Source organism: Mucor velutinosus (assembly GCF_035048745.1).
Source record: "Mucor velutinosus strain NIH1002 chromosome Unknown tig00001564, whole genome shotgun sequence".
Taxonomy (NCBI): domain Eukaryota; kingdom Fungi; phylum Mucoromycota; class Mucoromycetes; order Mucorales; family Mucoraceae; genus Mucor; species Mucor velutinosus.
The window spans coordinates 1928712-1941286 of record NW_027041906.1 but is presented as its reverse complement, the minus strand read 5'-3'; the positions used below and the strand labels follow the sequence as shown (position 1 = coordinate 1941286).

At 40.3% G+C, this 12575-nt stretch overlaps 4 protein-coding genes across 4 annotated transcripts; 1 reads left to right on the top strand and 3 right to left on the bottom strand.

The window, feature by feature from the left end:
* Window positions 1-663: 663 nt before the first annotated feature.
* Window positions 664-1395, bottom strand: ATC70_010913 (uncharacterized protein; the record flags this gene model as incomplete). Its single annotated transcript, XM_064830117.1, has 1 exon — window positions 664-1395. The coding sequence occupies one exon, from the start codon at window positions 1393-1395 to the stop codon at window positions 664-666; it is 732 nt and encodes a 243-aa protein (XP_064682619.1).
* A 1256-nt stretch (window positions 1396-2651) lies between these two features.
* ATC70_010912 (uncharacterized protein) lies at window positions 2652-4941 on the top strand (the record flags this gene model as incomplete). Its single annotated transcript, XM_064830116.1, has 7 exons — window positions 2652-2827; window positions 2885-2981; window positions 3037-3238; window positions 3291-3646; window positions 3700-4412; window positions 4468-4648; window positions 4708-4941. 7 exons carry the CDS (start codon window positions 2652-2654, stop codon window positions 4939-4941), a joined length of 1959 nt encoding a protein of 652 aa, XP_064682618.1.
* A 287-nt stretch (window positions 4942-5228) lies between these two features.
* ATC70_010911 (uncharacterized protein) lies at window positions 5229-6820 on the bottom strand (the record flags this gene model as incomplete). Its single annotated transcript, XM_064830115.1, has 5 exons — window positions 5229-5731; window positions 5788-6226; window positions 6279-6507; window positions 6570-6583; window positions 6641-6820. The coding sequence occupies 5 exons, from the start codon at window positions 6818-6820 to the stop codon at window positions 5229-5231; spliced, it is 1365 nt and encodes a 454-aa protein (XP_064682617.1).
* A 2902-nt stretch (window positions 6821-9722) lies between these two features.
* On the bottom strand, window positions 9723-12463 carry ATC70_010910 (uncharacterized protein; the record flags this gene model as incomplete). The annotated part of the gene is made up of 3 exons (XM_064830114.1): window positions 9723-11708; window positions 11768-11941; window positions 12002-12463. 3 exons carry the CDS (start codon window positions 12461-12463, stop codon window positions 9723-9725), a joined length of 2622 nt encoding a protein of 873 aa, XP_064682616.1.
* Between the last annotated feature and the right edge of the window lie 112 nt (window positions 12464-12575).

Below are 12575 nucleotides of genomic sequence, written 5' to 3'. Positions count from 1 at the left end.
GGGTACCTCATGGTTTTTGGTCGATTTTTGACGATATTTTTTAGGTCCTCAAAAAGCTGAGCAAAGGTATCAGACAGTTAATGCCAGATCAGAGCAACTTTTTGGTGCTATTCCGGCAGCCTAAAGCGGCTTCTAGCACGAGAAATTGTGGCTCAAATACACCAAAATTTCGCTGTAATTTGCATATTTTGGACTAATGAGAAGAGATGCTACTATATTGCCGGCCCGTTTGTGAGTTGTTCCCATTGATTCAGACACGGAACATTATCGAATCGTCAGTTCTACAGTAAAAAGTCGCTCAAAAAAGGCTTTCCCGCGATAGTGTAAGGCTGAACTGTGAAATCGTGGTATACGTTAGTGAGATATAAACGAATTATTTAAGATGCATATTGTCGATGCTTCCAATTTGAAGTTGGTGAGCTCATTCACAGTCATCTGGATTGAAGGCATTCATGCATGGAGTACACACTGATGTGGAAGAGTACAGGTTAACAGATAGGACGATAAGAACTCATTCTTAATACTGTCCTGTAATGACGATATGCATACTTGCTCAGTTTTAGCCCACGGATCAAGCATCCATAGGCCATTCGACTTAAATCGTATCATGGCTTCAATTGACATGTCTAGAAACTAATCAGCCCAGACCAACATTTCACTTTATTACAATCCAGATTTTCTAATCTTTTTGACCTTTTTACCACCTTTCTTTTGGAAATCGCGCCAACTACTTACGCGAGTATCTCGAGAAGCTTCCCATTGCTTTGCATCTTCAGCCTTTCGCTTTCTTTCATTGACCATTTGTTCAGCCTTTCTCTTTTCGGCACCCTCTGCCTCCATTTCCTTCTTCATCTGACGACGTTTTCGAAGCTCCATTTCAATCAGGATCTCCTTCATCTTTTCCTTTACTTGTGCCTGGCCTTGAGCTGTCTGTAAGTAAGGGTATTCTCTCTCGTCCAGGATAGCAATGGAATCCAATGATGCTTTGAGTTGGGGAGCTCCGCCCTCGGGATCGTCTGTCATGACGGGAGCATTTACCTTGATCTCTGTCTTGACCTTGTATCCGTTATCACGCAGCACCTCCACACGAGCTTCTTCAATCACTGTCAATAGGAATTTGATGCGGTTTTCGTCTGATAATTCGGATTCGGCCTTCTTCAAGAGAGCAAAGGCATCTTGCGCATGCTCGTGCTGGACCTTGTCGGGATGGATCATCAAACTCTTTTTGCGATATGCCATTTTGATTGCTTTGGCATCGGGTTTGGTATAGGGTAGCTCCAGGATTGCGAATGGATCCAACTTGAAACAAGCAAGAACTCTTTCGATCTCTAGGTGTTTTTCTGATTGAGAGAAGAATTTATCAAGATCCTCGTCAGTGGTAGTGGGTGTCGACATGTTGCGATGTAAAACGGGAACTTGTAATACAAATCCAACAGAGTATTTGAGGACACAAACCCAATAGACGTCATCTAGTAAACCAGTGAGAACGACTGCTATAAAGTGATCAAAATTATAAATTTTTTCTCTGTTTCTCTTTTCCTCTTTTTCCATTTCTCATTACAGTTTTCAAAAACTAAAACAGATACTCTGTACCAACTTCATTTTTATCCTTTTATCCACATTATTGTACATATATCTTTTGTCGTATAAAAACCAAAATGTCTAGCGGCACGAATGGTAAGCCTTACATTTCATATTAATCAATCGAAAAAAACAAAGCATGGACTACGGGATGACTTGGCCAGATAAAATTTGTCAACATTGGCAACAGCTGGAAGCTTCCCTCTCTCTCTCTCTCTCTCTTCCCTCCTCTCTTTTCTCTCTCTCTCTCGCACTCACGAATTATGTAAAACGATATCTCAGTATATATCCAATATGGTCACTTAAAAATTTTATTATCACATATCCACCACACAAAAAAAAAAGCCAATCATGAAAGGGAAGAAACAGCGTTTTTGAAAGAGAGAGAAAGAAAGCGAATCAATTACCAGCGTAAAATCCACAATTGCATTCGCTTTTTTTATCTTTTCTTGTATTCTAAAGTATTAGAAGAACGCATCTCTCCTTTGTGTTGTATCTTTTCTTCAAACCTACTATTTTTCCTTATCTGCAGAAGGAAGAGCGAAACGTAGAAACTCGTTATTTTTGAGAAATGCTACATGCATGATGTGCTTGACCCACTGGCAACTAAACAAGATCTGTTTTTTGATTGCGATGATCCTGTGGAAGTACAATGAATCGACCAGAAGAAGAGGACAAAAAGGCAGCACAATGAAACGCAGGGATTTCATTGTAATCGACAATACATTTGACAATATCACCCGGAGTGGAGGAGAGAGAGAGAGAGAGCGAGGGGCGGCGAAGAAATACGGGAACTGCCTTGTTTTTTTTGATTTGTTGACACATGCATTATTGAATATTGATTTCTTTGATCACAAACAGAAGCTCATCCGATAAATGGAGGTGTTACCAGCGTAGCAGGTGCGTGCACAGAAATGTCATTGGATTGAAATAGGGGTGTTGTTTTTGGACATGTTTCTGTGTGCCGCACATCAATCATGCGGTTCACGGAAACAGCGGCATGTTTGAAAATATATTCTATTACACGTCAGAAAAAAACATTGCCTAACTCTCTCTTTTGTTTAGTTTCAATGCCATTAACAACGACCACACAGCCATTGGCAGTAGCACTCGACCAGTTCAATCAAGGCATTCAATCTGTAGATGACTACCAAAAATACCTCTCTCTGCTAAAGCACACAGAAGGTTTCAACCCCAATGTGTTTGATCCCTTGTACAAGACAGTAGACAACGCTGTACTGAAAAGGTTTGTGATCTTGTAGTTCTCTTGTCAGCAACATTGTATTCACATTGTATCCTGTAGCATTGGGGAATCACAAGAATTTGGCAAGGTTATGAAACAGATAGTCGACATTGCATGCAGCTCTTGGAATGAGGACTTGATCAAGGCTATCTTAAAGGTATGTCTCGATGAGCAATGCTGCACTCATATACTCAACCCTCGCATACTTTCAGACTATGGATTATTTACCGCTAGATTTGGATGTTTTGATTAAAAACTCTTTGGGATTTGGTGTGAAAGATATCAAGAAGAGTGGAATTGAAAAGAACTCTACTGATATTGTTGACATGACTAATGCATTGATTGAAAAGTGGAAGGTGCTCCAGAAGAAAGGATCGTTGAATGCCAATGGCAAGCGCAACAGCCCTGATAGAGGTAAGATACCAATGACAGCTCAGGAACGTGCCAATTAATCAGTGATCTGTAGCCTCCTCCACATCTCCGCCTTCGTCAACTGAGTCACCTGCCAGAAAGCAGATTAAACTTGCAATTCAAAAAGAACCACCCACAAGACCCAAAGCTATGGCAGATCCCAACTTTTTGTCGTCATTGAGAGAATCTAAGAAATATCCAATCACTCGTCCTATTTATAATGTCGACAAAATCCTCGAAGGGTTTGGAAGTAAGCCTGGAAAACCAACCACTGAGAATAGCCTAAAGAGACCAGAGTCTAGTAGCACTTCTGCTGATGCCGATTCGTCAAAGAGAAAGAGAGTGCGTTTTAAGGATAATCTTGTCGAAATCAGAGAATATGAAAAGAATCCGGAAGAATGGACCAACTTTGTAAGTAATGACATGACATCTATAAAGACTCATTGCTCATTCATATCGTATAGGACACAACTGGAGCTAATGTGGAGCATCAATACGGAAATGCTCGCGATTTGGACGTAAAAGAGGGCCAAATTGCATTTATGCATGTTCCTCAGATTGCTTGGTATACCCCACTTGAGCTTCAGCTTGATGAGAGTCCCAGCTCAACCTTGATTGTTCGTACTCAAATCCAAACTGACGAAGTTTTGGCTCAAGATGGTCGAGAGAAGCTTGCGTTAGCAGCCATTTACACTAGCCCACAACATATTCCACCCTCTCCGGCAGAGCCAGATGAGACTCCAAACCCCAATGCTGATGGCTCTGTCCCCATTATTCCTTTAGATGATACAGACTCGTTACCTATGAATACAATTCCCACTTCATCTTCTCCTGTCTCAACCCTTTCACCACCTCGCACTTCCGTAATGACGCCTTCTACACTCCAACCCAACTTGATTACACCTGCCAATTTAAGTGCTGCTGCTGCTGCTATTGCTGCAATGAAAGATACATCCTCTTTCATGATACCTCAACAATCTCAAGTGCAAGCTCAACAACCCCAATATACAAGCTCTGTTGTAGCTGCTTCTCCACCTGTTGCACCACAAGCTCACTATTATAATCAACCATATAATGCTGCTCTCCAGAATACTGCTCAGCCTACTGCCATAGGATCGCTTGGACAACCAAAGATAAACAACCAGAATGTGAATGAAATGCTCGAGAAGAATCCAAGGTTCGTGTTTACACTTATTGGTAATAGAAATTGCCACTAATAGGTTTTGATATAGCATCTTGCAAACCCTGAAGGAGCTTTCATTCCTTGCAACAGGAAACATGGCCAGCAATGCTAATAATGCTGTGCCACAGCAACAGATCCCAGCTCCACCTCAATCCGCTTATCAACCTGCACAGCCATACCATCCCTATCAACGTCCACCTCCTTCTAATACACAGCAATTTCAACAGAATGTGAGTATAATTGACTTGATACTTTCAAGGATAGAAAGCTAATAGTTACGTCATTGTAGGACTGGAATCGCAGCAATAATAACGGTACACAGAACCGTCAACAGCAACAACAACAACAACAACAACAGCTGCAACGAAAAAAGGCTAAAGCTCGTAACCAAAGGGGAAGAGGGAATCGCGGTGGTTCCCATGGACAGGGCCGAAATAATGCTCGTGTCTGTTCCTTTTATAACTCGCCAGATGGCTGTCGTAATGGTGATTCCTGTGGTTTCCTCCATGAGCATCCCAACTAGGCAGATGCGAACAATGATCCAACCCAAAAATCTGCTTCTATACATCTTATTTCCTATCTCTCCCCTTAGCTCCCCTCACTCTGTATATATTGATATTCTCTGAAAAATTGAAACATAATAAGCACATTCAAGTTGCATGTAAAGCCAATATTTAAGTATATGCATTAGAACAGATTAAATAAATAGCCCTCGACAAGTATAAATGTATGAGTATGTAAAAGTGTTAAAATGAATAATAAAACAACAGCATAAAAGTCTAAATCGCTGCATATCTTGGTATCAGTCAATCAAACCTTGACAAAAGGATGCCAGCCTGCTCTCATGACGCGCAAAACAAAGCAGAATATGCCGCCCACTGCCATCAAAAGACCACCCCACACTGCTGCATAGACATAGTTGGGAGGGCTTGAATGATTGATGATAGCAGATGCAATAGGCGTGCCAAACAAGTAACCAAATGTGTTCGTAAAGTACATTAAGCCATTAGCAGCATTAATGTTATCATAGCCAGCGACTTGAGGCAAAGAGGCGGCCAGCAGCGTTAAGTAACCACCTCCAAAAAGGCCATACAGTGTTGCAAACACCCAGATGGTAGGCTCTGTACGAGCATTTGTCCAAATGGCTAAACTCATGATGCCAGACAAGAACGTACAAATTGCTAACCCGTTGATACGACCAATCTTGTCACTAGTATAGCCATTTATCAGCTTGGATACAGCATTGATGGCAGAGAGAATAGCGGACAAATTGGTACTGACCCATGGATTTAACCCCAAGAAGGTGGCATAAGCTGTTACGAAAGAGATGGTCAGCACAACATTAACAACCCAAATATTTGATATTTACATGGCAAAAGGAAAGATGGTACCAAGTAACCAAACGTCGTAATAAAACCAACAATCAGCATAATGTTAAATTGACTGTTCTTCAAAAGAGACATTTGCTTGTGGTACATTTCGCGAAGACCTTCATTTCTCTCGTCTTGCAGTCGTTGTTTCTCCAATTGTGTGGGCGATTGCTTCACGAAAATAGTGGCAAGAACCAAAAAGAAGAAGCAAATGAAGCCAGCAATGCGGAGAGCCCAACGGTATCCCAATGTAAGCATAGCAGCTTGACAAATATTGGACAGGACAAGGCCGCCGATACCTGATCCGCACATGGTGATTCCAATGGCAGTGCCGCGACGATTAGAAAACCACTCTTGAGGTGCACTAATGCAAGGAAACCAGACAAAGGAAGCGCCAATGCCAAACATGACGCCTTGAGTCAAATACAATTGCCAGATCTATGCTTTTGAAATGAGTAAATCGTAGCGAAAATGCCTGGATAAATCATACCTCATGACTGATACTTGCAAGCATCAGCGCAAGAGGGCACATGATAGTAGCGAAAGCAAGCATCTTGGTATAGCCAAGCTTACGGACTACCCATTCATTGATGGGGCCGATGATGAAATATAAGGCTATGCAGATAGATCCAATCCATGACAATCTGGTCATCTCTCCGACATACACTTTTTGATTGTAATTGCGAAGAAATAAGCCCCAGCTGTAATTTACACCATAGCTGCAAATGATGAATCATCGGTTAGTAATCGAGTCGTATTCATGATGATTATCTTGACATACATAGCAAACATGCCCTATTTGCGTTTGATATGAGTGTGATTGCAGTTAGATTGAGCGATTGAAAAACTTACACAGAAGCAACCGAAAACCACAGTCCATGCAGCTCTTCCGCCGTCAGGAGCATCCAATACTCCAACCTCACCTAGCTTGCTTGATAGAGTGTTATCATTGGCCTGTTGAGTAGATACGGCTCCAATTTCTTCCTTGTGTAAATCACTTTGATCTATTGAGATTTGAGCTTTCTCGGCCATGATGTATAACGAAGAACGAGTGATCGAATTTATGAAGCAGCAAAAAGAGGAAAGATATGTAATTTATAAAAGAAAAAAAAAAAAAACTAGATGCTCGTCATGAAAGTGATTGAGATCCCGAAGTCTTAAACTCTATTGTGCAAACAAGTTGTGGCATTTGATATCGACGTTTGGGAGCAATAGATCAAGAATCGATTTGAATTTCTTATAGCAGAGATCTCCGAGAGCTATAGTTGAGAGCTATATAATATTATGAATGAATTGCATATCATGCTTGACGATAATTGTATGAAAAAGTGATATTCGGACAACTTAGGGTGATGAAGATCACTTGGAAGTTGAAAGTTGATCCCGTCACGGTAACTTAATTTTGAAAGAGATCTGCAAAATGTTTATTCGAATTATGCATAATAATTACAAGCTAATACCATTGACGAATCTTGATCCACATAAAGCTTATTTACATGTTATCAAAAAATGTAACAATGAGAGAGTTTATTGATGAATTGATGGTAAAGGCTAAACAAAAGTGCCTGTTCAGAGCTGCAAGCGGAAGCGCACGTGGGCAACTGAGTTATCAATGATAATATTATCAATGAAACCTGTGAAGTTAACTTCATTCAATTTGCTCGAAATGAAAACCGCCGCAAAACCATCACGGGATATGAATGTAATTTTGTGCAAAAGGGAGGCACATTGGTAAAGTAGGTCTGAAATATCTTCATATTTTGCAAATGCATCAAATGTTGGTCTTGCTTACTAGGTGTAGATCCAAAGGTGTGTGAGAATAGTAGATTTCATCAATGATGGGGAATGCCTGGGTAACATCAAACACTGTTTCGCATGAAGATCAACTCAGACATGTTGGATACTGATAATGTTCTTATCCATCCCGCAGATCAACGAACATAATGTCCAGATTGCTGATCATTGTGATGCAATAATAAGATTCCTTTGTCTGATCAGCCTCACTTTAGATGTGGAATTAAGTAAGTGTTTGTAGATCTATAGAAAAGTTTGAGTAAATGACATACCTGCGATCGATAGTCCTGCTCGCACGCGAGCCTTTGAGTAACCAGCATGTATCCTACTTGCTTTTTTGTTGTACCATGTTCTGTTCTTTTCTTTAAATTGCCATCTACTGGTTGTCCCACCTCACAGAAAGGCATGCAAATCCCAATATTTCTTTTTTTACACAACTCGGCGTCTTCTCTTCGTCACAGTAACTTGTGCAACAGTTTGTGTAATATTCCAAATCAGCCTTATCACGACCTCTTCTAGTTTTATACATCCAGTGCTTCTATCATAGATTTGCAAAGTTTTCATGTTATTTCTGATTTTGGGATGAGAAAAGGAAGGGTAATACTCAGGGAATACGATAATCCTATGTATGGCAAGTTATCGTTTTGATATTAAACTGTCAACCAATAGCTCTATTTTTTTTTAGCCTTCAATTTACAAAAGAACTCGGTTTGTAGAGTGGACGAATCTAGACTAAAGTTTGGCTTTTGTGGGTACAAGAGTATGCATTAAATTCATAGCACATCAAAATTTCCTTTTTTGGAAATTCAGGTACGAATTCAGTTTCATACTCCGCTTTTTTTTTTTTGGCTCTGATGCTACTCTCTCCAGCTGTATATGGGCTGGGGATTTGTAAATGCTGTCAGATTATGCCATGTTTGCCACGCATGTATTCCCAGAATGCTCAAGAACAGATCTGGATAATGCATATATATTTACACTGACGATAAATTTCGGTAGATGCATTCCGATCTTGATTTGTTCGCTCAAATATTGAATTTCAAACGTTGATTGCTTTATTAAAAACACATTATAATTTTCGTGAGTATATAAACGTATGTAAAGATATTACGTATACTGAAGGAAATAGATGATAGGCCATTACATTTTTGTATAAATGATAATAGAATTGATGTTGCTTTCTAAGGTACCCTAATCAAGTTAGTATTAGATGAATAGAGGGTAGGTTGTTACACAATTTAGTATCAGACTCTCTGAATTGCTGAAAATGCAGGGCATGATTGAGCATCTATTTTCAATTTAAGTTTTAATTTTTGTAAAACGTCAAAGAAATAAAATATACGGGAATTAACAACTAAAGCATTCTTAAATGTAACAATGCTAGATGGTCTACGAAATACAAACACAAAAAAAGACGCTAGCTCCTAAATCTAATGTACAAGTTAGATATCAATAGAGCGCTGTAGGGAACCGTTTTGCAAAAGCATCTTCTGAAGCTACAATAGAATGTTTTAAAAGAGGTACATCCAGAGTTAGTTTAGTAAAACATGCAGAGCCAAGCGAGCGCAATCATAAAAAAAAGGCCCCATGAAAAAATCGAATCCATGCTGAGTGGTAGCATAAAACAGTGCACAACATTTCGAGCGACATGAAAAAACATCTGAGCGTTCTATTTTGCAAATCATTGAACAAACATCAATTCAGCAATGATCTCATTCATTGAATGAAGAGCTAAAGCTAAATGTGCTGTCTAGAATCTTTCACGTATGCACTTACATGTTCACATAGTAGAGGGAATACATCAGTTACAGAACCCAGGATTTGCTACTCGTGAAAGGGTGGGATTTTCAGACAAGCCAAAATTCCTCATTTTTTGAGTATTGTACAACAAACAAATTGAAAAAAAAAAAGCTAAAAGTTTATTCAGTGTAATTTTTTGCGAGGGAAAAAAAATAATTATAAAGGAAGTACAAAAAGATATCAGGATTGGATATATTATTTACAGCAACAGAGAGAAAAAGAAAGGAATGTCTTTTGGGTACTTGAAGGTGAGGGATATGGTACATATAGGATTGGTATTCATACAAAGGATAAAAGGAAAGGCTTTGGCATAATTCGTCATAATTCAGAAAAGACTAGCTTAAACACTGACAAACAGATTGATAGTGTTCAAGTTTCCTCTGCTTTCAAAAGCCATTTGCACATCGTCATCAGAGTTAATAGTGATCAAATCACCATCTTCATCTTGGTACCTGAGTCTGAGGATATCATTCGGCTGCAAATTAGCAACAAGTCGAATCTTGCGTTCTACCTTGTCCATCAATTCATAATATAACACTTCGCTGGAGCACATGACGACGTAGATACCATCATTGTAGTTTAATTTGATTTTGACGCATCCTGATATACTGCTGATGGGAGAAAGTGGTACCTGCTGGTTGCTCAGGTCGGATATACGAGATGTGTTACTGTTGGTAGTACGATAGGATATATTGCTGTCCCTGATGGGAGAATCAAGTGGTGATGGTGGTGTTTGATATAATGTACGTGAATTAAATGGTAATTGAGGCGCATCTTCCATGCTGCTGATATTGTTATGATGAATATTCGGGCTACTTTGGGATCTAAGTCTGGGGGATGCTGAAAGCTGCTGTTGTTGCTGCTGTTGTTGATATGTGGTTGCACTGATGGTATGATAAGGTGATGCAGCAGAATGTGATTGACTACGATTGACATGAGGTGGAGGTGGAGGTGGAAGGGGAAATTGTCTGTAATCATCTTCAGTGCTACTACCACTACTAGTGGACATGAATTTCGATGCAATATCAGCTAATGGAGATGCGCCGACTCTGGTCGAGCTGGTTGTACTAGATTGTGAAGCACGAGAGGATGTGGTAGGCGAGGAAGGATTGGAAGGTGGAGGAGAAGCAGGATAGTAATAATCGTGGGCATTGTGAGTGTTTGCACTTGAACTTGTACGTGGAAGAGGGCTATTTGTACCAGCAGTATAGCGTTGTTTTCCATGTGCAGCTTGATCAGCGCTCATATTGCGAGGGATCTTCGGTCTACCAGAGATCGAATTGAGCAAATGAGCAGATAAAGAGTTGGATCTGGATCTTTGAACAAGAGTTGCGTCGTCATTGTATTCATCCTCATCGTCAGTGCGAAGAGAGGCAGGCACTTGTTGATGCGCATTCTTCATGGAGGCGAGTTGAGTGTTGGAAACGGTAGATTTCATAGGAGACATTCTTCTCTTGAGAGTTGATTCCCATAACCTGACCTGTTCTTCATTTCTAAATTTCAATGTAACTGTATGGACTTCGCCATCTTTCCAATCGACACGCAGATACCAGTTTCCTTCGCCAGTCGATGTGTTTCGAACAGACAAAATCCTGCTCATGACAATGAGACCCTTGGGCTGCAGACTTCCCCTTCGTTTCTTCTTGATTGATTTCGCACTCTTGTTCTTGGTGGCATCTTTGCTTTCTTTGCAGATCAGCATGGTTCTCTCAAAGAAGAAGATGTGCATTTCCTTATCCGATTCATCTGATTGTTGCATGACGAGTTTGTCGTGCAGCAGCAAGCTGCCAAAGCTATCGATTTGAGCAGTGCGCATTTCATCGACTCTTCTCTTTAGATCGTCGACAACTTGGATATTTTCATGCTTGCGTTGAGTTTCATTGACCTTTTCTGTCACACGTTTAACAGATTCTAAACCTTCTTCCATGTCTTCATAGTGAGGCCAATCAGGTTTCATCGACTTGATCAATTGGTTCAGTAGCAAAGGATATTTACAGATACGCTGTACAGGCTTGATGAGCATGGAAGGCAGTTCATATACCGGATTTAAAATGCCAGCCAATTTCTGTAATTTAGGCGCTTCTTGAACCACCAGATCTTGAGCAGAAAAGTAGTTTGCACAATAAGGTTCATAAACAGTAAACTGATCTTCCATTTGGCTGAAAAGAGATCCAAAATTTTGTTCTTCAGCAGGCTTTTCTCCAATTTCCTCCAGGTAAATCAAGAAACGACGTTGAAAATCGACCAGCGTGTTGAGGTTGCCAAACAGATAGTGAATTGTATCGGGATTCAGAACTTCCTGGATCTGTAATTCACGCATATAATTCTATTTAAAACGGTTTTAATTACGGGCTTTGTTCCATAAGTGATGAGCAAGGCAGTTACCTGCAGAACCTCCAAATCTTGTACATATTTGCGCTCTGTCTCAAGCAGCTCATGGACAACCTTGTCTCTGGTATCTTTTGGTGCATTGAGCGAGTTTCTATTGGCGGAATCTTTTGTGCAAATGATGCCCTTTTCTTCCAGTAACTGCAAAATGAGATCGATTGTATTCACCACCTATGACAAGCGTCTGGGTTAGCTAAAAGAAAAGCCTCAATTTCCTGCGCTCTGTCTTACCTTGACAAAGCCGTTTGTATTGTCCTTGTAGAGATCAGACAATGTGAATACGTCCTCCTCTTTGAAGTCCAATTGATTTCTGCATGCAACGATGAAATGATAGACAGTTTTCTTGCACTCATTTAATTGGTGGTTCTGAGTGAAATCTAGCTTGAGTGGTTCTGATGGATTCAAGGCATTGAATAAGGTTGCGAGCGGAGCACCTCGTCTACACAGTTCCCATAATTTTGTAAGGGGATCATTTGAAAGGTTGCTGCTGCTTGTAGTGGAGCCTGATTCAGACGACATGACAGATGAGCCCGTGGTGGATGTGATCAAGCTCAGGTTTTCAAAATCCAAATAGTATGTCATGCCCTCTACAAGCGCTAATTTATCCAGTACTGAGCGACAGGTGTGGTATAATGATGTACCAGATGAAGGCTTGTTTGTGATGGAGAAGGATGGCATTGGCATGTCAATCATGGATGTGTTTGTTGATGATATAGTTGAGATAGTCCCTATGGAGGGGGATCTTGACTTGAGGGCCATCATTTATGAAAAGAAAAGTAAAGAAGAAGAAGAAGAAGAAGAAGAA